This window comes from Lutjanus erythropterus, chromosome 22 (assembly GCF_056507025.1).
Source record: "Lutjanus erythropterus isolate fLutEry1 chromosome 22, fLutEry1.hap2, whole genome shotgun sequence".
Classification (NCBI taxonomy): domain Eukaryota; kingdom Metazoa; phylum Chordata; class Actinopteri; order Lutjaniformes; family Lutjanidae; genus Lutjanus; species Lutjanus erythropterus.
This window is the reverse complement of record NC_139338.1, coordinates 21,569,536-21,594,027: the sequence shown is the minus strand read 5'-3', so window position 1 is coordinate 21,594,027 and position 24,492 is coordinate 21,569,536. Positions and strand designations below refer to the sequence as shown.

The 24,492-nt window shown below is 42.1% G+C and overlaps 1 protein-coding gene across 1 annotated transcript in view; it reads left to right on the top strand.

Moving 5' to 3' along the window:
- Positions 1-24,492, top strand: part of ppfia2 (PTPRF interacting protein alpha 2) — a 235,853-nt gene that overhangs the window by 7,180 nt on the left and 204,181 nt on the right. The window contains exon 2 of the mRNA XM_084711099.1: positions 6,830-7,085. Within this exon, the coding sequence (XP_084567225.1) occupies positions 6,837-7,085 (249 nt within the window). The 5' untranslated portion in view covers positions 6,830-6,836. The remainder of the gene's footprint in view (positions 1-6,829; positions 7,086-24,492) is intronic.

Here is a 24,492-nt window from a genome sequence, read left to right as displayed (position 1 = left end):
AATGATTACTAGTCTGCAGAGGAGGCATTTCAGCCATGCTTTTCAGTTGTCTGTCTCCTCCACACCTATTTTAATCAATACAGCTGTTTACACATGCTGCAAACAGCAACCAAAGCATATCTTTATGACTTGAGTCTATTTTCTTCTGTTTTTTTTGTGTGCAACCACAGTGATTGTACGTTGGGCTCTGAGCTCTGCCAAAACGTGGACCCACACGACTACTAATAGGACACAGGAATACTGTGGCTGAACACATGCTATAGACACTGACTATAGACTGAGCGTGCTGCTCTGCTGTGTAGACATTGTGTAAAGGTTAGGCATCTAAAATACTTGGTTAGGTAGGGAAAGATCATGGTGATGGTTAATAAAAAGCAAACGATATAGATGTGTCCAATAGAGATGTGGCGGCTTTGGCTCACAGGTAGAGCGGGTCGTCAGAAGAGCGGCGTTTCGATCCCCAGCTCCTCCAGGCCACATGTCAAAGTATCCCCAAATCGCCTCTGATGGCTGTGCCATAGATGTGTGACTGCATCATGACTGTGTCTGTCACTGTGTTGTTCTGAAATGACTTTCATGGGATTGGAAACCTGGAAACTACCTAAAAGAACCTTAAATGTTAGTTAAGCTTTTGCTGTCATTTAATCTTTTTTAGATTTGATGTTAAGCTTTACTTTTGTTTGTTGTGACTTTGCTTAGCGACTTCTTGCTGCCAGCCAGACTTCAGTCTGGAGCCAGGTGTCTGAGCTTGGATGGGGCTGCTTTAGGCAGGAAAAAAAGGGGTTGTGGATTTGTTGCGCTGATTGGGAAGAAAACCTCACTCCTACCCCGCTGAATAATTCATTGATTGGCATATGGCATGGAGAGAAAAGCCCAATGATCCCTGCCTGTCTGTCTGTGTGCATTTCTTACTGCATCTGTGGCCCACAATGTGTTCAATTGAGCGTGTTGCTGTTCCTCCCTCCCGTGATTCCTGCATAATTTTAGACTCACATTTAACATCTTTAACCAGCCGCGCTAAATTCAGTCACTTAAGCTTCGTCTTGTTTATACAACATTCTCAGTCTCTTGCTACAAATACCAATTTCTCCCCACCAATATCATTCTGACAGATAAAATCTTACATATTCATTATTAGACATGCATTTATGCTAAGCCAAAGTCTGACATGCTGGTGGAATTTGAGGGCAGATTTCCTGGTGTACATTATCATAATGTGCCATGATGTTACATTGCAGAGGAAATGTGCTATAGAGCGACGCCCTATCAATAGTCGCTCTGTTTCAGGCTCTATGAATATCTGCAGAGCAAATAGCTGTTGTAATGGGGGTCAAATTGGTTCTTCAGATGCGAGGAAGTAGTATTGTCACTGCTAGCGAGCGCAATCTAGACGACATCTGCATCCCAGCTGGCAAACAGAGCGCTCAGACCACACTTTCTTCGTGCTGCCCACTGTGGGCGATTAGTGTTTATCTGTCCAAGAGGATCACACCAACTCTTACCTGTCATCACTAGTGCCTGCCTGCTTTGTGCTAATGAGTCAAACATGCACTCCGCTGAGCAGCAGAGGAGCAGAATTTCCCCACAAGAGAGGAAATTTGCTTTGTTTTTGCAGACAAGATGCATTTATTATATCGCTCTGAATCTCAAGTTTAACCAAAGAGACAGGCTCGATGCTGCTTGAATGACACAATTAAGCGGATAAATGTTTCATTGAGTGATATGGTTTGCTTTTAGTGTTCGGGAAGGCTGCTTTGTACGTCTGAGGGCGCAGACGAAAGCAGATCAGTCAGTGCACTTTCGCTCCGTATCTATTGATTTTTCATAGACAGTAGAAATGATTTAAGGGGCAGTCACGGTGAGATCAAAGCGTAAGGTGCAGGAACAGGACAAAAGGGGATTGTATGTGCCATGAAGCAGAAAAACATCCTCAATACGCTTTGCTCTCCACACAGCTTAAAGCAGAAATAAAACGCCATTAAACATCAAAAACGTGCCTGCCATTTCAGGGCCTGTTCGTTTGTTTGTTGGTGCGTTGTGGAGACCACAAGCGGAGGAGATACGAGCGAGGTAAAAGATCACAAGTAAAGGTCAGATTTTGGAGTTAACCCCTCAGAATGTGGAAACAAGAGCTGCCATTTTGCATTTTTTGTAGGTGCCATTTTGCATTTTGCTAAATAGGCAGAGATTTTCTGCAGCAACAGTGTCATTAAAGTTACAACAAAGAGATAAATGTGGCAGCTTTCAGAAAATCTTTATTTAAAAGGGAGCCTGTAAGACTGTCATAACCATGTCATGACACCTGGCTTAATTATCCCATTTTTAATGCAAGTTGACATTGTTTGAGATGTCTTTGACACGACAACTTCACATGATCAAACTTGAAGAGACTGTTTAGTTTTATGTTTTACTATTATGTAGTTGGCTTCAAGTAAAATGGAACCAATTGGACTTGCCATCAAGATGTTATTAAATGTTATAAGGCCAGTTTGGCAACAGAATAAAGTACCAAGTTAGCGGTTAGCTAGTTTACTTGTTGCTAAAGCAGGCTAACCACTGTTATCTGTGGCTGGCATTAGCTAGTTAGCTCAGTTAGCTATGGAGCTAGCTGCTGAATTAGCTGACTCAGCCTTTGGGGTTGCCAGGATAAGCCTGGGGTGCCTGGCAGGAAAACTACAAGACACTGACAGCTTGTATTGCCTTGATTAATGTCAAGTTGTCATAACGGAAACATTTTTGGCTTTTTGTTAATGTCATGTTTTCATAAGGAGGACATTATTGGCTCAATTAATGTCAGACACATTTCACACAATGTCAAGTTTGCATAAAAAAGACATAATTGATTGAATGACAACAACCCTACTCCTTCGCATTTGTGAGAGGTGTCGTGGCAGGGTTATGACAGTGTAATGACAGTCACAATGCACACCCCTTTAAATAAAGTGTTACCCAGCTTTCTAATTGTGAGAAATCGCTCACTACAAGCTGGCTTGATGGAAAGTGGGAGCAGCAAAATAAATATATAGGAAAACAGCATCACAGATACATTTTTCATAGTAAAAGATTACCTTGAGGTGTATTTTTCTTTTAACCGATTTTCACAAGCAGCACAGTCCTTTACAATCAGCATCAATACTTTGTGCCTGAAGTTTGTTTCAATATCCGCTGCCAGATGCTACATTTGTATAGATTTGTATGAAAGCAGCACCTTCCTCCGTATGCACAGCCAACATGTATTGAGCCAGAGTCAGGAATAAATCACTACCTTCTACTTAAAATGCACCACCGGCGTCCCGGTCTGTCCGCCGGCTGGCCAGCTCTCTCTGGCACGTGCGGAGTGTCCAGCCAAGCAGCACACTGGCTCGGTCTCTCAGGTCTAAACGGCAGCGAATGGTGGCTGAATGGCGAACTGGTGGGAATCTGGCCGGGTGCCTGGGGAAGATATGGGAGACCCCATCTCACTGCCAGGACATGCTGAGACACAGACCTGCCATTATAACCCACCCAGAAGGGACCGAGTCTGGGCAATGGGATATTGAAATCTCACTGAGTAAACTTGGCCTGGGTCAACACGGCGAGTAACTACGGCCCCTTCGTTCAGATTAAATCTAAGCATTAAACATAAGACATAAGACAATTTAAGTGCAGTTGGCTAAACATTTTTGGAAATCTTGTGTTTTCTTTTAATTAAGTATCCTAGGTACATCTCCCATGCTTTATGTTTACCCCTTTAAACCTTTATAACCTGTGGTGTTTTGTAGCTCAGCTTAGCTTGCTTCATCACATGACTCTGACTCCCTAACGTGATGATGCAAGCCCAGCTTTAACTCATGAACAGCCAGCCATCGGTTAGCAAGACTCCTGAGGCTCTCTGAAGTCCCCGAGGGAAGCTGGAATATGGCTTCACATATCCACTATAGCATAGATATGGTGTATTACGCAACTCGATCGGGGCTGGCCCATTAAACAGCACAAGCGTGAAATCTAGGGCAGAACGCCCAGCCTCCCAAGACGTCTCTGCAGTTTTGAACCGCCGGGGTGACGCTGAGCCGAGCTCCAACTGTGTCAGGCCCAGTCACACACATACAGCCACACAAACAGTGGATATTCGCACTTGTAGCAGACACTGACGTGAACAAACATTTGTTTTGCTATAAATGTAAAGAATCCAATCATGAAATTTAATGTTGCCTTGGAAAAAATGCAAACCCACACAACAAAACACGACCAAATCATGGAAGTTTAAAACAAGACTAAGACCAGTGGCTCCAAACATGGGGGTGGAGACCCTCCAGGGGTCATAAGATGATTAACAAGACCAGAAAATTTGACTCTAAATAACAAAACTGTTAAAGGAATAGTCCAGATTATTTAAAGTGGGGTCGTTTGAGGTATTTATCCAGAGTCAGTTTATTGCCTACAGTAGAGGGCGGTCAGCACGGCCCCAGTTAGGAGTAGCAACACAGAAGCCAAGCAAGGTAATGCTGTGGACAGAGTCAGGTTTAGCCACCTAAAAAAATCAGTTTTATAGCCATAATTTCAACATTTTACTTTGCCATCAACTGCTGTTAAACAAGCCAAATATCGCTCTCTCCAAACCAACCAAACTCCATTGGCAAAATCAGTAATTTTACCCCACAGAACACATGACTTGCTGGTCCACTGCTGCCTTAAACAGTTAGTTTGTTTGTGTTATTGTGTGACATCTGTGTTTTAAAAAGATCATTCGGATTCATGAAAGTCCCACAATATCACAGACAAACTAACAGATCGAGGCAGCAGTAGGCCAGCAACTCCTGTGTTCTGTGAGGCAAAATTGCTGATTTCACCTATGGAGTTTGGTTGATTTGGAGAGAGATGTTTGGTTAACATAATGCCAGTTTCTGATTGGGGAAAAGCTGACTGATGGTGAAGTAAAGCAGTGCAAATATTCTAAATATAGAGAACACTTAAAATGATATTGATCTTTTTTCAGGTGGACATTTTTTAAGTTGCTAAAATATGTTTTGTTGCTGACTCTGTCCACAGCGGTACATGGTTTTGCTTCTGTGTTGCTACTCCTCCGAGCTTCTGCAAACTGGGAGCATGCACTGTTTACTCATAAACACAAGCCACAAGGTTTGGAGCAATCATCTTAGATGAAACTCAAACATAATCATGGGTCACCGAGTGATGAACTTACTGAATGATTTAATGTTGCCCTTCAGAACTGGCCTCACCTTGGTAAAGTTTAGCCTCGAGCTTTATTAGTTTGACCAGCTTTGGATTGTTACTTTGACCTTGCATCAGCCTGATGTATCTGTAACTCTCAAGGGGGAAATGTTGAAGAAAAAATTGAACCCTAAGTTTCACCTCAGAAAATACAGAACAATACACCTCACTGTTGGGAGAGGTTAAACTGTTTATTTGCAGTGCATGATGACATTTATTCTGAAAGGTTGCTGTCATAGTTCTATAAAGAGAGTCCTCCTTCACTCGATTAAACTGCTTCACCCATGTTAACTGATATTGATTAACTTTGCCATCTCGTACTTAATGCTGCCTTTTGCCATTGTTTTAAAAGGTTGCTTGTGTGCACATCAGATTTTATTGTTTTATTGAGAAATTCAGTTAGTGATTCCAAAAGTGTGGGCTGCGGCCCATTGGTGGGCCTACAGATGGGAAAAATAAATAAATAAAAGGTTTACTTATTTATGATTAATTTTAAACAACTAATCAGAAGTAATAAAACAGACCAATGGGATTTACATTATGTGTTATTATTCTGACCTGGTTTAAGTCACGCTCCTTTTTGCTCTGTGCTCATAACATTTGAGCAGGCTTGGTAGCTATGTTTCTGTGGGACTTGTAAAAGTGAAATATAGGCCCGCATAATTACATTAAGTTGGGTAATGTTGACAAAACGCTAGCTAACCAGCTAGGTAATAAATTACTAGATTTGTTAGCTTAGGAAGGGAGAAAGCTCGATTTAGGATCCAAAGGGGGCAGGACTTAGGAAGTGTCAATTATTGTCAACATTGCACAAGATAATTGCAATATGATAAAAAAGAAGAAAAGCTACATGAGTGCATTTGTTATTGTTTATAATTTGAATAAGCTCAAAGTACTCCTTAAACTCAGATCGAGTGGCGAGACCTGGAGAACCTGGTAAAATTAATAAGATCCGAATATGCTGAATGTTTTCATAACACAGTATTATATTCTGAGCTTCCAGCTTGATTAAATGTTTGGCTTGAGTGTCAAAATAGTCCTCAGATATTTTCCAGACTCCGTATGTGTGCTAATATTCATAAAAAGTAGATGTTTAACTGTTCTTGATGCAGTAAGTCTGATAAACTCTGCATCTAACTGCTGCTTATCATTAGCATTGTGTTGTCATATTATTCTTTGTGCTGTCATGCTTTTTGTTGATCTGTTGATGGCTGCCTTGCTATTGTTGATTCTGTGCATCAGCTGTCTGCCTCTCTTGTCTATGTAGTACAGGCTTTGTTTATATCTGCATATTTTGTTTTCGCAGCTTGTTTATTGTTGATGGTATTTTTCGGTGCTTTTATTCTCGACGTCTGTGCTTTCAGCTATTGCCTGCCTGAAGACCACAGATGAAAACTAGCTATATTTTCAGAAATGTTATTAATATGCACTGTCCCTGTCAAATAAAGTAATAAACTAAACTAAAAACTGGTTAACTTGTTCTTTTTTGCTGTTGCTGTTGCCCACTTTGGGACCTTAACTCATTTTGTTCTGTCATGTGTAACATGTTCTGGAATGACAGTAAAGCATCCGTATCTTTCTTCATTCTCTAATCTCTGATCTCCGTCCTCTCCGTTAGCGCCAAGATGATGTGCGAGGTGATGCCCACCATCAGCGAGGACACGGCGCTGAGCCAGCGCGGCTCTCAGAGCAGCGCCTCCGACCCGGACTCCCACTTTGAGCAGCTGATGGTCAACATGCTGGACGAGAGGGACCGGCTGCTGGACACGCTGAGGGAGACCCAGGAGAGCCTCGGCCTGGCCCAGCAGCACCTCCAGGACGTCATCTACGACCGCGACTCTCTGCAGCGCCAGCTCAGCTCCGCCCTGCCACAGGTAAGCCACAGCAATGTTGCTTTTGGCAAAAGCTGATTTTTGCACTAGTTTTGGCTCTTCTGACTGTTTAGTAGTGTAAATATAGACAGGAAAGGTGGGGAGACATGCAACAAATGGTCAAGGCTGGAACTGAACCAGGATGTTGTGGTTATATAGTATGAGCCTTAACTTCTAGGCCACCAGGACACCAGCCGTGACTTATTTTATCTGCACGGATTCAGTTGGCCAGGAATATTATGTGACGTGCAATAAAACTGTGTTAAATAAGTTTTATTTAAAGGGATAATTTAAATTATTTAATGTGGGGTTGTATGAGGTACTAATTGATAGTTGATGTATTATGGGTCAGAGAGAAGCAATGAACTGCTGTTTTTTTTAGTCACTTAAAAAAGATCCACCTAAAAAAAACAATGTCAGTTTAAATGTAAGCTATATTTAGAATATTTTCTTTACTCCGTCGTAAGATGGCCTTTTCTGATGGGAAACTACCTTTATGTAAACAACTATCGTTCTCTCCAAACCGACTAAACTCCACAGGCTAAATCAGTAATTTTACCTCGAAGAACACGGGAGTTGCTGATGAACCACTGCTTCAATCAGTATTTTTCTTTGTTTGTATTATCGTCTAACATTGGTGTTTTAAAAGGAAAGCTCAGATTCACCAAAGTCACGCAATAACACAAAAAGATCTAGGCGTTGGTAGACTGGTAACTGTGTTCTGTCAAGTAAAATTACTGATTTCACCTGTGGAGTTTGGTTGGTTGGGAGAAAGCAATATTTGGTTCCCCAGGGTGACAGTTCTCCTGTATTTCTCCAAATTTATGACAAATTTTCACACCTTTTTAACCTAACGTTTTAGAGGAAGGTTGCACCAAAAAAAAGAATAGCCTAATTAATATACTTTTTGTGCTTGTATTTTGTGAGTCAATAAAATGAAATATATTAAAAACCAGACAAAAAAAAGGCAGATTATTTGTGAAATGTTCATTTTGTTATTGCAATCAAATCTGACTGAATTCTACTGTTGGCTGTACACTGACTATCAACAAGTACCTCATGCAACCCCACATTTAATAATCTGACCTCTCCATTCCAGTCCAAGTGTATTTTGCCCACACATTGCAGCAGTTTTTCTGACTGAAACTTTTGGTAATATTTTAATTTACCACACATTGTGCTTAAATGAACATGCCACGAACATTGTGCCTCGCAGTGTTATTACATTGGAAAGTTTTCCAGCTCGCTGACTCTTGCTAACGCCACGTGCAATTGTTGTGTCCAAACTAAATCATGCAGGAGAGTTTAAAGTTTAAAAGAGTGTTAAAAGAGTGAATTTGTGCTGTTTTCTGCTCACTTTAAACACTTGGGAAGTTGGGTCTGATTACCAGCTGGACTCCAATTGGATTGTATAATGATGGTTTTGTAAAGTCTAGCTATGTTTTTTGTTATATAGACTACTTGTAGAGCTGCAGTGCTTTGTTTAACCAACTCAAATGTCTTGTCGTGCTGCAGAATCCCCCAAAACAAACCCTGATAAGTATCTGGTTTTAAAATCCCAGGCATAATTCACATTCAGTGTGCGCTCAGCCATGTTGCTTGTGTGACACTGCAGGCTCGTGTCAAATCAGTGAAACAGAATGAAAATACTGAGCTGGAAATTTCGGTCTGGTTTTTGTTCATTTTTGTAGCAATATGTGAAAAAAAAAAAGAAAGAAGAAGGAGCCTTACGTAATACTTCCTACAGTAAGCGGAGATTAGCACTTTCTAAAAGTGTGTCAGTAATTCTAGTCACACGCTCTCTCCCCACTCCGTTTCCAGAAGACTCTGGAGGTTTGCTGGTGGAGAGAGGAGGACTTTGTTCGCAGGCGGTGCCCGCCGATAGCACAGTAATCCGCATGGTTTCAGAGACACAAGGCGAGGCACACACTGTGTCTGTATTAGCTTTGGTGTGATCTCACATTACGGCTTAAAAGGGGTTTGAAGTGTTAAAATGATACTTCTTATTTTGAATTCATCCAGCCAGAAAACCTTTTCAATATCTGCTTCTTTTTTTTTTTTCCCCGTCTTGCCCCATGGCCTTTAGAATAATTTGAATTAACCCACTTACACCTCTATATTCTGACGCGTTGGGAGTCTGAGTGTCGAGATGTTATAAATATGCCTTTACCAGAGACAGCCTTTGCTATGTTTTCATCTTGGATTCGTCTCAGACTGTAGGTTTGAACTCCGGGTTATGTGGTCTCCAGCTCATGCTTTAGCCTCGGGGCTTTTTATCCTCCTCAGTAGTTACACAGTGGACATAATATACAGCTGAGAGAGTTCAAGACAAAAAAGTGAAAAACTGAAGCACTACAAAATGCTGTTCGATTGATTTTACACACTGAAAACAATAGTCTAGTAGGAGAATAGACCTTTTTTATTTATTTATTTATTTTTTATATTGCCAAAGTAAACTAATGTGATGTCCCATAGGGTTCCCCTTGGCAGCCATTTTAAATTGTTGTCCATGTGAATGGCGAACAAAGCTGATGTCATAACTCCAACCAACTTTTTCATATAACTTTAACACCAGGAATCAAATGGAAATTATACGCTCATAACAATGTAAATGGAATAAAAGTCTGAGACTATAGAATAAATGTCTGAGACTATTAGGCAAAACTTAAAGTGTGAGAATATGGAATAAAAGTTTGAGAATATGGAATAAAAGTCTGAGAAAGTGGAATAAAAGTCTGAGACTATTAGCCCTAATTGAAAGTCTGAGAATATGGAATCAGGGCCATAGAACAACCTCTTACCTCTCTTGTCCTATATTTGAATGCATGTCTGTCTCCCGTTCTTCTGGAATAGCAAATTTGAGTCTTCTTCTCGTGTCCAATCGTTCCCTCTGCTTCATTTCCAGAGAAGGAACCCAGAGCTGCCAGAGTGAAATAACATTTCCATTATCAGACAATTTCACTGATGTCCACCGGCAGTGGAGGCTCTGTGGTGGCGCTGTGGTGATGTATTGGTTGTCATTGTGTAATGACAGAGCTGACATACTGTTCTGGTGCTTTTCCTGGCACCCGGCTTAAATTAGATGTCACTCTGGCGATCGGGATCCTCCTCGCGACACCCTGGCACAAACGAAGCCATTAATTAATCTGATGGCGTCTTATTGGCCTGCATCATATCAACCTCACTCTAATGGTTTATGAAGAGGTTTGTGGGACCTTGGTGATTATACAGAGGCGTTTAGCTAAGAGTAAAGTGGTTCTGTTGTGCTTTAATATTTCAGCAGATAAGAGCTGCAGCTTCTGCCTTCTTGGACAAGAAGATGAGCTTATTCTGCAGAAGCCATCACATTTTTGCCGGCGCGTTATGAGCGTGTTTTCTCTTGATTAGGCTGTAATGATTTTACAGCATCTGACACCTCTTTTATAACGGCACTTCTTTAATACAGATGTAATTTTGCAGCAATTTTCGGGGACCGGCAGTGTGGAACGATGCTCAGATAATCGAATAGTGGGATTCTTAAAGAGGGCAACAGATAGCTTCCAGGTCTTTCTCCTCTCTGTGTGTGTATGATTGCAGAGGAGCTGGTGAATGAGCTTCTTTTCTGAAGACAGAAGTGGCCTCATTTAGGCGATAGGCAGGCAGTGAATGTGTCTTTACTGATATCACTCCTCTGTTGCCGAAGCCCGGAGCGCTGGCAGGATTAGGCGTTGGCCCACCGCAAAAACTTCCCTCCCTCTTGTTCTTCTTCTTCCCTTTCCATCTCACTCTCTGTTTCTGCTGTCACTGCCTTTTCTGTTATGTTGCGCCTTGCCTTGTGTCTCTCTGTTTTTTCCCCCATCTCCATCAGAGGTCACGGCTCCGCTACTCGTCATGACACTTTCGACTGATCGGAGTGACACTCGCCGTCCCCGCTCGACGCTTCCAGGCAACACCGCATCCCCCTTTACATGCATAACAATCCAACAGCGCCCCTGTCCCTTCCCTGAAATGCTTCCTCACCCAATGTCCCTTGTCTTCTCTTTCTACATTGCATCAGGCCATTTTGTTACAGAGAAGTAGAATGGCAGAGGCAACCATTAGCCCTCCGCTGTATGACATGCTCTGTATGTGCTGATGCTAAAATGCTTCTGACTTGAACATCATACTTAAAGGGATGTTTTGTAGGCTTTAAAGGTGGATCTGAAGAGTTTGTAGCTTACTCCTGCAGTCAGCTCTGATTTAGAAGAGTCGCTGTCAAAAAAAAGTGTCAAAACTTAGTAATAGTAAATAGTAAATCATACCTTTTCACAATTGCCTCATAGTTTTTCCACAACAAAACCTACTCATAGTTCCACAGGATGTACTGGATTCAGTGATTTACTGAATAAACTTTTGTGAGCCATTTAAACATAAATGCACGCAGGCGGAGCAGACTGAGGTTTGCTGAACTGTATACACACAAAATCCAGCGTTGTGTGGTGGTAACAATCAGAGAAGAGCGCTTTATTTCTCTGATTCACTGTCCTCTCTCTCATTCACTGAGTCGGGGAGGAGGGGCCAACTTTGAACGGTGCAAAAAAGCAAAAACTTCATTGGTTCTAGCTTTTTAATTCTTAAGATTTTCTGCTTTTTTGTATTGCGTCTGTTCATTGTAAGTTGAATATCTTGGGGTTTGGACTTGCCGTGGTCAAGACCTTTGAACCTGCCCGCTCCATCAAGTTGACTGATTCAAATGACATTGCGTAATTAAACAACAATTTTTCCGTGGAGCAACAATCAATCCAATGAGCGCTGAGGAGGAACTAATGATTAGCTGATCAGTGCTACGAGTATGAACAACGTCACTGTCTAACTGTTATTAGATCAAGGTGGGTAAGTTCATCTCTAGTGATCAGTTAAAGAAAAGTCATGGACAGGACTTGTGTCGTTGTCAAGTTAGATTGTTGTTGTTGTTAGATTCAGGAGGATAGATTGGTCTTTAGTGATCGGTCAGAGAAAATCGAGCCCTCCTCCACCATGGAAATCGGTTAGAGGGGAGGCAGCGTGAGACCAAAGATGGAAACGGAGTAGAACAATTCTGTCGGTCCACCAAAATAAAGCATTTGAAGATGTCACCTTGGGCTTTAGGAAACTGTCATGACTGTTTTTCACTATTTTCTGACATTTGATAGACTGAATGATTAATCAACTACAGCTACACTCTTCAACAAATAAATCTCATCTCTGCTGTTGATGCAACATGCGTTCCGTTGCTCAGGTTGAGCAATTTGTACTTGCCTCTAACTATAAGCCTCTCTGGGAAATGAGGAGCACCACTGTCATCTGAAAGCCTGGTGTGTGTGTGTGTGTGTGTGTGTCCGTGTCTTGCGTTACTCTGGCTGGTCTCCTCTGCTGCTGAGAATCTGCTTGCAGAAAGACTCCCCACCAGTACTCGATGGGCTCAGTTCAGAGAAAGACATAGAGAAAGATGCGCAGAGCGTGTAGACAACCCCGAAGCCTGCAGCACAGCGCACACATGCGACCCTCCTCCCATCCCCCAACGCCCTCTGTATCGTCACACGGGCAGGCGAGCTGGCAGACAGGCAGCAGCGTTCTCCAGAGCACTCAGCTGTGCGTTACTGTACTCGAAGGGCCCTGAGGGGCTACGGGAGCCTTCCCCCCCATGCTGTTTATTTACTGTTGCCAAACATGGCCTCATGAAGGCTGCCGCTGCAGATGATGTTCCCAGCAGCAGCTTCCCGCTCCTGCTGATCCTGGTCGCTGGCACCAAGCTGCAGCCCTCCACAAACACAGACTTAGTCTTACAGATGTTTCCTAGAGGAGGAGACGCTCTGGAGACAGAAATCATTTAATGTGTTTAATTGAATTTCAGAATGTGGAGCCACAGCGCGACTGTTCATATCTGATATTAAATGCATATTGGATGATCAGCCAATTGTGTGATCAGGTCGCGACTGGTTATCTCACACTGACATTAAAATGCCTCTCCAGATGTGTCCTCACTTTATACTTAAATAAACACGCAATGTTTTTTTTACCCAAAGAAATAACTTAATGTATAACATTCACAGAATTTACAAGCAGGCCTAAATAATCAGCAGTTTGTCGTAGACTGCATTTCACAAAGTTTATAAAGTTTCTCCTCAATCAACAGCTCAAAACTACACACATTTTAAAAGGAGTCTTCATGTACTCTTCATAGTAGAGTCGGTCTAGACTGTGAAAAGCTAATGTTATTTAAATAATGTTAAAAAAAACAATTGAATATTAAAATAGCCTAAAACAGGAGGTCTTTAAGTTGCAGGGAGAGTAACAAATGCAATTTTTTTTTCTGCCACCGCTACAAATATCACCCTGACTCGTAGCCGCTAACTAGCTAGCTCATTTTCACACACACACACACACACACACACACACACACACACACACACACACACACACACACACACACACACACACACACACACAGATTACTCACAAAGCCACCTTCCTTAAAGGAGAAGACTCTGCTGGTGCAGTTCAGGCCCAGTGAGGCTGCGGAAATTCAGGTCCATTACTGAAGCAAAAGTACTAATACCAACCCCACAAAACTCCACAACAAATACACAAGTAAGTCCATTCAGGATGTCGCAAACACAATGTTAAGACCACAGTTTCTCAGAAATCAAAATTTGTTGGTGACCCACTCAGTTTCCCTGGAACGCACTCAAATAAGCAATAACTTAACCTAAATAATCCAAAAATGTAACATGTACAGTAACACAATACAACCTTATCTTACAAAAACTGATATTGATCTCATAAAAACGCACAAATTTTTATTGTCGCTGTTTTCATTGACATCTACATTCAGAAATCCAATAATAACGAATCTGGCAATAAAATTAAATCATAAATTAAATTATTGGCCGATGCGGAGGTGTAAATTCTCATCTATTGGACACTGAGGACCAACAGCACAGCCTCGGCTTCCCAGACGTTGATCCGAGTGCTTTCTCAGCCCGGCCAGACGGTAATAAGATACCAGCCAATTGATCACTCACACGCCGGTGTTGTAATGAAAGCTAAGACGGCGCTAGATTACTATACAGAGCAGCTCATTGATCTGTGGTCTGCTCATTCATGACCGTCATACAGGCCTCAGTAGAAATTACGACAGCGTCTCTTCCTGCGCCGCCTTTGATTGAGCTCGGAAAGATGCTTTGATTTCACTCAGCAATTACAGTTTCATTTAAAGATTTGTAATTAGACTGATAGTGGATTTATCTAAAGGGTCAGCACTACGTGCATCTCTGGTGTCGGGTCATTAGCACCCTGCTTTAAGTCAATGATCCACCCCTCCACCCTGCTGTTTATTAATCATATATGACACGGCCATTCGTCAAAGAATCTGGCCACAGGCATGTGGTCATGTCCTCCCATCGCTCTTAAAGCTTCAATATCGCCAAGGAGCGTTTGTAGGCATGGAATGCACCACTCTGCAGACCTCCGTGGGGGTGCATGCTTGGGGAACGAGGAGAGGGTGGAACGGCGGTGGGAGTGAGGGCGGAGGGAGGGGAGATGGTGAAGCTCCCTGACAAGGGCAGAATGTGGAAACGAAGATGACTAAGCGCGTCAAGGAGAGGGGATGAGAGGTGAATCCTTCTCCTCTTTGCTTTCTGATGTTTTTTCTTTTTTTTTTTTATTTCTCCTCGCTGCTTCCTTCCCTCCCTCCACCCCCTCCCTGTCTCTCTGTTGCTTGTACAGGAGGCCCTGCGGGCTTCAGCAGTCAGCCAGTCAGCTGGTCTCCTCCGCCAGAGCAGCACATGATTTTCCATGATTACTGTTATTGTTTGTGCCCCAGTTCACGCCGCCTGCAGGCTAGATGTGCGGCTGATGCGTGGCAGGAAGAGAGGAGGGAACTGTGCAAAGACAAGCAAGAGTGGGCGGCACAGGAGTTTACCAGTCTTTCCTTAAGTTGACAAGCCTTTCAGCCCCAGAATACGCCGTAAATAGCAGATACATGTCTGTAAACTTAATAAAATAACTTGAGGAAATGTGGTAGTTCAGACTGCAAGCCTCCCTTCAGACAAAGTTTGTGAAAAGGCGCCCCCCATTTAGTTTATTTGCTCAGTTTCAATTCCTGGATGTCTGTGGCATCAAGATATTATATTATTTGGCTAACAGTTCAGCCAATGTAGACAAATCTGAGGAAGTACCAGAAGTAAACAAGCTGCGATACTGTGGTGGCATCTCCCGCGTGCTTGAAAGCAAGCTGTCATAAGAACAGCATAATTTTCTACTTTTACCTTTTTATAACATAATTTTTGACAACAATGTTCAGGGAAGTCAGGAAGAATGTGTGCAGCTCTCTCTCTTATTATTAATCCACAAAACCTACAAAAAAGATGAATTCATAGATTTTTTTCTAATATATATTACACACAGTACTTCCTAATGTAAATGGACCTGAGGTGGTGCATTGTTTTCTCTATTTCTCTGTTATCTATTTCTGGATATTGCCACAACTGTCTACTACTATGTCAAATTTAAAGAACGTTAATATCAGCATCCAAAAAAGGTTCCATCATCTGTTACTGAGGGCCACTGTCTAACATCCTCAATCCAGTTATCTGTACTGTCACTGTCAGCGGGCAACAGCAGACACGGCGTCGAGAAGGGAACCCCAGACCCGCAAAAGATCTCACGAGAATGATCATTTTAACCGAAAACATGAGAAAATCTCGCAAGAGTTGTGCAAGTGCGTGTGTTTCCTTCTAGACGTGACTAGCTGACAGCGAGTGACAGACACTATGACGTGTCGCTTGCAGCAATGGCAGCACGACTAGAAGTGTGGAAAAAATTCTTTATCCAAATCACACACATTTAAGCTCTTCACTGTGCGCTCCTTTTGATAACTAATGTAATACATTTTCATTTCTATTCACTGAGCCTCCCCTGAAACTGATTGGACTCCCCCTTTGGGACGTCCACCTCCCTCTTTGACAACCCCTGTGGTGGTTTATTTACTCATGCCCTTGGCATGGTTATATTTTACCTGATCTACTCACATGCTGATGGACAGAGGTTGCGAATTTTCCAATTTTCCTGTCTTGCAAGCATTGATTTGCAAACTAAAGCCACTCTCGTTTTTTTCTGCTCAATTTACTCCCAAAGCCTTGTTTTTCCTCTCCTCCCTTAATTTTCTCCCTTTAATCTTCTTTTCATTGACAGAAGCGGGGATGGGCTCCTGGCACACACTAGATGCATCAAGTGTCCGTAATGGCTCTGACACAGATGCTTGATCAATACCCTTGAAAGTTTAGGGTCTGATTAGCAAGACAGATCCAGCCCTCCTCCGGATGAATCATCGCTGCCCGTGCCGATGCCAGGCGCTGGGTGCTGGTTGACCGTTGTCTGACAGCGGGTTGGCGGGGGTAACAGAAGAAGGGGATGAGGCAGGGGTTCTGATCAGACACGCCAAGGTGACAAGATAGTGCAGAGGGATCTCCTGCAGATGTAATTATCTCTCTAATGAACAGCACAGTAGGACACCAGAGTGTTGTAAAGTCAGGAAGTTGCAGGAACAGTAGATCAGCGTAACAAGGAGACAGCAGCTGCTTGCATACTGAGTCTTCTTTAGGGTTATTGAGGCTGTGTACTCAAAGATCACACTACGAATTTAAATAGTCGGAGTTAAAGTCAAGCAGATGTAAAGCCATATGCAAGAAAGTAAATCTTAAGGTAAGTTGCACATTCTGCAGTGCACTTGGCTTGCAGCTCACAGAAGGACTTCAGACTTATAGGTAGTTCAACTTTAGTTCACTGTAGTTCACCTGAAACCAGTGGACAAACCACTGTCTCCTAAGACACAATGAAGCTGCCGCTGCGAAATTTAACATACCTCAGAAACCCTGAATCACTTGGATTAAATTTGAGGGTTTTTTTTCTTTTTTACTAAATACATCTTCCTAAGAGTTGAGTTTTGGGTGGTTGGTCGATAACATGTTGTGGCGGTTGTTTGTGAGCTCAAAATGTCTACTCAGAAAAGAGTGCTAAAAGTGAAACTGAACCAGCTGCTCTGTCACTCTCGAGTATTTGCAGAATCAAATATGAAGAATAGTCAAGAGGCATTAATTGCAACTATTTCTACTGAAATACTTAGTAAAAATATGTGGCAAGTATAGTTTCTAGCCATTTGTTGTGCATCAATTAGTGACGTCCAGGTCCAGTTTATATCAAGGACAAGAGAACAAAATCAATCTGTATTTTTATGTTTTTTTGCAACAAAGTCAAATTAATTTGCAGATGCTTTACTTGCTGGTGCAAAGTGAAAGCTGCACTCTACATGCACTTTATTGCACTTACAGAAATGTCCATCAATATCAGTGCAATGTGTTCCATAAAGCTGGCATTTCAAAACACAGCTTGTAGAATAACATTTAAAGGGACAGTTCACCCCCAAACTAGAAATGTATACCTTTTCTCTTACTTGTAGTGCTATTTATCAATCTAAAACCCTAATTCAAAAAACACTGGGACAAAATATTTTGGAACCGAGTACGCTAATTGTTGAACTTCTTGCTTGATATTCGACTTTGGGTGCTCAACAGTCCGGGGTCTCTGTTATTGTATTTTGCGCTTCATAATGCACCACAAATTTTCAGTGGGAGACGGATCTGGAACCTGAACTCTTTTACTACAAAGCCACAGAATGTGTCTTGGTATTGTCTTGCTGAAATAAGCAGGAACATCACGGAAAAAAGACGTCATCTGGATGGCAGCACATGTTGCTCCAAAACCTGTATGTAACTTTCAGCATTAATGGGCCTTAACAGATGAGACTAACACACCCTGATACTATCACATATGCTGACTTTTGAAGTTAGTGCTCGTGACAATCTGGATGGTTCTTCTCCTTGGAAAAGGACCCGGAAGTCACATGTCCACGACTTCTGAATTGCAGATGAATTTCTGGATATTTTGAATACATGGTAAAGTCTTAACTTGCATTTGTACTGACAAACTGCATTTACTAACAGCTGTTTTCATAAGTGTTTCCGAGCCCATGCAGTAATATCCTTCATATAATCATGTCAGTTTTTAATGCAGTGCTGCCTGAGGAATTGAAGGTTACAGGCATTCAAATGTTGGTTTTCGGCCTCGCTCCTTATGTGCAAAGATTTCTCTGGATTCTCTGAAGGTTTTAGCAACATGTGTGTGTATGCAAGTTAACCTATAAACCGAATCCTATCAAAAATATAATTTCTCTTTCCTTAGTTAACAGATGAATGGTTAACCTTTTACATAATTGTTCTTAAGATTCCTGCATTATCATACCATGGATCAAAACTGTGACTTATGCCCGGGGAAACAGCTTTTTTCCCTGATAGTGATGAATCATCCTGTATTAACTGTTAGATATAAGCTCCAACACTTATTAGGGAAAAGGGCAGAAGCGCAGCAGCAGCACCAGTCACTCAGGCTGTCTGCAGCATTATGGAGCTGACTCTACAGACAGGATGTAATTACTCAAGCATGACAGACCCAGATGTAGAATGAAATATTTGGTACCGCTAAGCTACTGCTTTCAGTTGGCAATTGCAAGGTATTCATTTTTAATCTAGGTTTCCTCACATAGCACATGAATTTTGAAAAAGAGGTTCTTTCCACGTTTGGCTCATATTTTGTAGGAACGAACGGTGGAAGCATCTGCAGGGGTTGCAGGAGGTCGTCTGGAATCTGAAATCTTTTCATGTAATCGATCTGTCCAGCCCAAGATTTATCTTGAGAGATAAATCTTTTAAACTTACTGTTTTACCCAGATAATATTTGCAGAGGCTGCTGTTGGTCTGTAGTGACGAATACGCAACAGAGAAGCCATAAGAGAAGTTGTGAGGTAGGATGCACATCCAGGAAGGATGCTAATTACAAATTTGTCATTTCTAGCTGAAAATTCCTGTTTTACAGGAGTTGCTGCAGATGTGTTTGGCTTCAGAGAGAAAAGGTTTAATTATGCTCCTGCACTGAGGTGTTGTAGTGCCACCACAATGCTATGTAGGTGTGTACATTTTTGAGGGCATGTTGTAAATTTGTAATCTACCAAATGCTGCAAACAATTTCTACAAACTTTGTTCTCAGATTAGCTTTGCAGCATCTAATCATTCATCACAAGAAAGACTTGGAACACGTTCCCTTAATCTCTGATGACATATTATGGTAATATTATGATTTATTACAGTAAATATGTCGCAGATTTCTCCTTTAAGACTCACGCTGCCTGTGTCAGTCTAAAGTCTCTTTTTTTACTTCTTTTTCTTCTGAGTAAACATTACAGCATCTTCAGGTGTTGTTTGTTAAATTTCTTTGCCAACTGTCCCCAAAAAATGTTTGAAGATGAATCACTTGCGTCTCTGAAACGGCAGCGCGTAGGTAGGCGGACACGCTCTGAGCACTTTGATGTCATCTCTCGCAGCGAGCGGAAAGCGCACGTGTGTGAGAGAATTTTTTTTGTGGGTGTGATGGAAGTAAAGGGAGGGGAGGAACGGGTTGTGTTAGAGTTTACATCACTGTGGGTAGAACTCGGGCATGACTCAGACCCTGGGGCAAGAAATACAGAAAAATTCTCAAATCTTAGTGCACTCACGCGCACACGTACAGTCCCAAACACACACTCATGCTGCTTGCTGGATTTGCCCGAATGAATTAGAGAACTGGTCCCTTGAGAGCCACTTAAGCGAGCAGAGTGAAATGAGGTTATGACCAATACTTAGTGCTCCTTGCAGTGCCGACCTGGAAATGTAATCCTCCTTCCAAAAACCACTACATCTGTTTATTTTGCATCCACCATTGATTAATATTACTCTCATCCTCAGCTTTACCAGTTGCTCTTTGCGGCCACTGAAAGACTTGAGTTGGTTTTCCCTGTAATAACCAGCCAGGACACGATTATTTGACCGTAACGCTGCAGCAAATGCAGGCTGACTGATGAGGAATTAGACTGACATTCGCTCCTGACGGTGCTGACACAATATCCCAAAGACATGCCGGTAAAGACAAGTGGTAATTCGATTTTTGGGGGGTTTGGCAGCTGCACTTGACTCCTCAGACCAGGTCTCTGGCACGGAGCGGTGTTTGTCGACCATGCAGCTGGTCCCCATTAATGGATACCTTTTAGCTTCTGAATGCTCCACTTGAACGCCAGAAATAGAGCATGATGTCACTGGCTCTTGGCGCCGGCTGAGAATCTTGTTCAAGGACTCCGAAGAGAGCAGATCCCATGATGCCCTGCTGCATCGCAGCTCCCACCTATAATGTGGTGTGATGAACTGTGCAGCACTTCTGTATAACATCTTAAAAAATCTTTACACATCTGCAGAAGTCATTATACAAACTACTACGAAAGACCTCAACTGTGTTTAACATGGAAGCACATTTACATTTCATATTCTATTGTGTGCAAATCCTACATCCCGGTCCTTTAATGGAGAACATGCAGATTAATTGATAATGAAAATAATTGAGAGTTGGAGCTCTATTTGGTTTGCTTTGTAAAGATAATTGATGGACTGTATATAAATAGATCTTAAACAACCAGACACACCAACATGATGAAGGAAAATAGTCAGAGACTTTCAGGGGATAAAGCTGGAGAATTGAGCTGTCCAACTTCATTTTTTAATTCTATTACTGCCACCATTACCTATGAAATGTAATCATCATGTCAGTGGCACAAGCTGCTGAGTGAGTCTCTAAGAGCAGATGTCCCCCTCTGCCCCCGGCTGCCTCCAGGACCACATATGCATTCACTCAAATGAGCTTCAGCTCAATAGAGCTTTTTATAGCACCAACAAACGACCTATATATCATCTTCTTCCTACACCAAACGCATCGTGTGACAAGGACAGGAATAAAATCCTCACTTTTGAAGGTGAAATATAATGACTTGCTCGCGCTCTCCGAGGAGTCGATCCTGCGCGTCTCCATGACTGCATCTTCCCCAAACTGTCTGGAACTTCCTCTCTGTGGCAGATGTGGCAGCTTCCCATCGCTCCCCCGCGGAGAGCCCACAATACAGCCAACTGATGTGACTCAGGTGCATTACAGTGTTGCACTTTATACTGTCACTCCTAATCACGTGTCCGGTGTTAGGTAATGTGATGGCCAAGTAATATCTAGGCAGTGCTGTAGGGGGTTGTGGGGGAAGTCGGGCTTATGTCTGACATTGTTGTGCGGTCAGTGAGCCAGAGATGCTTGATATAATTAAGCCATGGCTTGGTGTGTTATTATCAAATGATGTAATGGATGCCAGTCTTTGCTTTGTGTCTTTTTGTATTTGCACATGCCTCCTAAATGTATTGCTAAGAGAGTTTTGGTTTTTACTTTTAGCTAATTAATTGACTTTCTAAAAAAATCAATGCTGCTAAAATGGCATCAGAATGCTTAATTCAGGGCCTCCTCACTAACTTGATCTGACTGCTCATCTGGGGAGGTGTGTCAGGAGGATGGTAGCCAGCTATTTTAAACAAACAGTTTAGTTTGGTGTACAGACCACTGAAAAAAGTAAGAAGCGGGAGGGTACTAAAAAACAAAGCCCACCCAAGCCACAGCCAGTTCACCCTGCTGCTGTCTGGTAAGAGATACAGAAGTATCTGCTGCTGTGCCACCAGACTACAGAGGAGCTTAAACCCCTGCCTGACCGTCTTGTAACCCATGACTGATGCCCTAAAACCAAGGTAACACAAACCTGGAATGTGTTGGTCTGCAACAATCTGAAAACCTGCCAGTTTACACCAATGCAACAAAATGCAACACTTCCGGCTTTTCAAAAAAATGTGTTTTTTTTAAATGTATGATTAATTTAAAATCAAATGCAACTTGTTCTAGGAAAAATAAAACATCTTCCTGTCCCTGGTGATCCAACTAACCTGACCAAAAAGTCTCAGAATTACAAAAATTCTAACAAAATATGCAGGAAGTGCACCTGGTGTGTATTCCAGGGAAATTATTCAGGAAGATGGGAGCCAACTTGTGTAAACAGGCAGCTCGGTGTGGCATACAGACTGTTGCAAAATTAAGCCCAGCTAGTAAGAAGTGGGAGGACATTAAAGGACAGTACTCTCCCTAGCCTCAGCCTGTTTTTACTCTGCTGCTGTCTGGCAAGAGATACAGAAGTATCCACTGCTACACCACCAGACCTTTTTATGACAAGGGTTGTTAGGGGCCCCATGCATGTGTTTGCCTTAGACCCTAAAGTTGCTAAATGTTCTAACTGACTGATGTCCTAAAAATGGGGCAACAAAAACTAAATTGCAGAGAAAACGTGTTAAATGCTGCTATTTTCCCTGCAGATAACTTCACAAATTTAGACATCACCTCATATATTTGCACATTGTGACAGCAGAAACTCTTGCTGCTATGTAAAACAAAACTGTGAGTGCCTTTTTGATAACTGTTAATGGTATTCCGGTGTCAGCCTCTTCAAAAATCAAACGGCAACAGCGTCCTTCTCGACACACCATTTTGCACTCATATTCAGCATGTTGAAAAAAAATCATAGAGGCAGCGGAGATATCAGTTTCCCAGCTGACAGCAGCCTCAATACACAGTGAAGCTACATGGCATATTGCATTTTGAAGAGTTTGTCTTGACTACAAGTGCCCGCTGTCTGGCTGCTGCTGTGTATGCATATAATTTACAGCTGAATGCAGCAAGTTTCCAGGCTCATCAAACGAAATCTGAGACTGGCTGGAAATCACGAAATACACAAACAAAGGTCTGGAGACAAAGAACATAATGAGTCCCTTCAGTAAACACACACATAGATGAATTTTCTGACAGATTTAAGTGTTGCTCTCCCAACACCAACATTACTGAGCGGCAGAGCTCGTGGAAGCACTTCTGTCCAACCTCCGCAGCACAGATATGAAAGCGCCGTGGAGTTATTAAACCCAGCAGGGATTACGTAGCCTAAAAATCTAAATCAGCAAACTTGCAATGCAGGAATCCTTGAATCGTGATCAGATGTAGCACATCATTGATCTGAAACACATGATACTGTAAAAGTTGAGTAAAAGCCAGGAAACGCACAACCCTAAGCTGCTAGGAGATATGTGGCGCGGCCATTCATCATCGGCTCTGGTTGGCTGGCAGCTAAGACCTCCAGACAAACATGAGGATTTAATAGAAATTTATAAAAATGAAATTGGTTTCATGGTGCAGATGCTTGTGGATTTTCCTTTCCTTTTAGTGTCCTGGCCATCTGTCTAAACTAACATTTACTTTTTTCTTATTTTCTTAAATTTTCTAAGGTTACAAGTTTCATTTATTTATCATTTTCTAACACACGGTTGCATGAGTGTTGTCTACTTAAGGCTACTCACAAAAACAAAAGCTATTTAGTATAAGTAAGTAATAAGTAATAAACGACTAGTTTTCATGGTAGCGTGCTAAAGAAAAATTGTATTAAGTTTATTAAATATTGACAAAAGTGTGTCTGTTCTGGTTTCTACTTCTTTCTATTATTTTTTCTTGTTTGCACTTTATTTCCTTGTTAATCTTTTATTGCTAATCTTAATTGCTATTTATTTATATCTTGATGTCTAAAGGATCCCTTGAAAACAAGTTGGTTCTTCTCAAGGGTTTAATCTTGAAATATAAATCAGTGTAATAAGGATATAAAACATATATTTAGCATTGTAAGAATAGATTGATGGCTCACTCAGCATTGGACTGGGTATTAAGCTGTAAGCTGCAGGTGGCAGTGGTTAATTAGCCTCAAGTGTTAGCTAGCCGGCCTGGATATGTTAACAGCGTTTTGTGGCCCCTTTCTGCGCTGTGATAATCATAGCCTGGCTTCCTTTAAAGACAGGGCCAACCCACCCACCGCTCCCTCAGCTGCTTGTTTTGTTCCCAGTGCTGAGAGCAGTCATCTGGTGCCCGCCTCCCGTTGCCAGCTGCTGCCCGGCCAGCTCCTATCACAGGTATCCAATAGGGCACATCGTGTACCGTGGCACGGCCATGTCCGCTCCGCTGTGGCGCCGCGCCGGAGCTGCCAAATTCTCATAAGCGCCATTGAGGTAATCAACCAGATGAAACCCAGAGGTGTTGTTCTCTCCGTTACATTTATTATTGGTTAGAAAACGTGTTGGCAATTTAAAGCCCCATCAGCTGGGAATACATGGGGTGGGTGAATAATCAACAACCCTCCACACACCCCTATAACTCCTGAAGTGCCTGAAATCCACTTTTAGAAATAAGGGCTCAGAAAAGTTCTTTGTAAATGGCTGAGGTTCTACCCAGAACCATTTGCTTCTGAAGCATCATTTTTTTTTTAAGAAATTGTTCATCAAGGGTTCTTTGTTAGTGTAGAGGTTCAATGAAGAACCCTTTTTGGAAGAAAGGGTTCTTCAAGGATTGTTGAAATCCTTAAAGAACTCTTTTGGCAAGGATT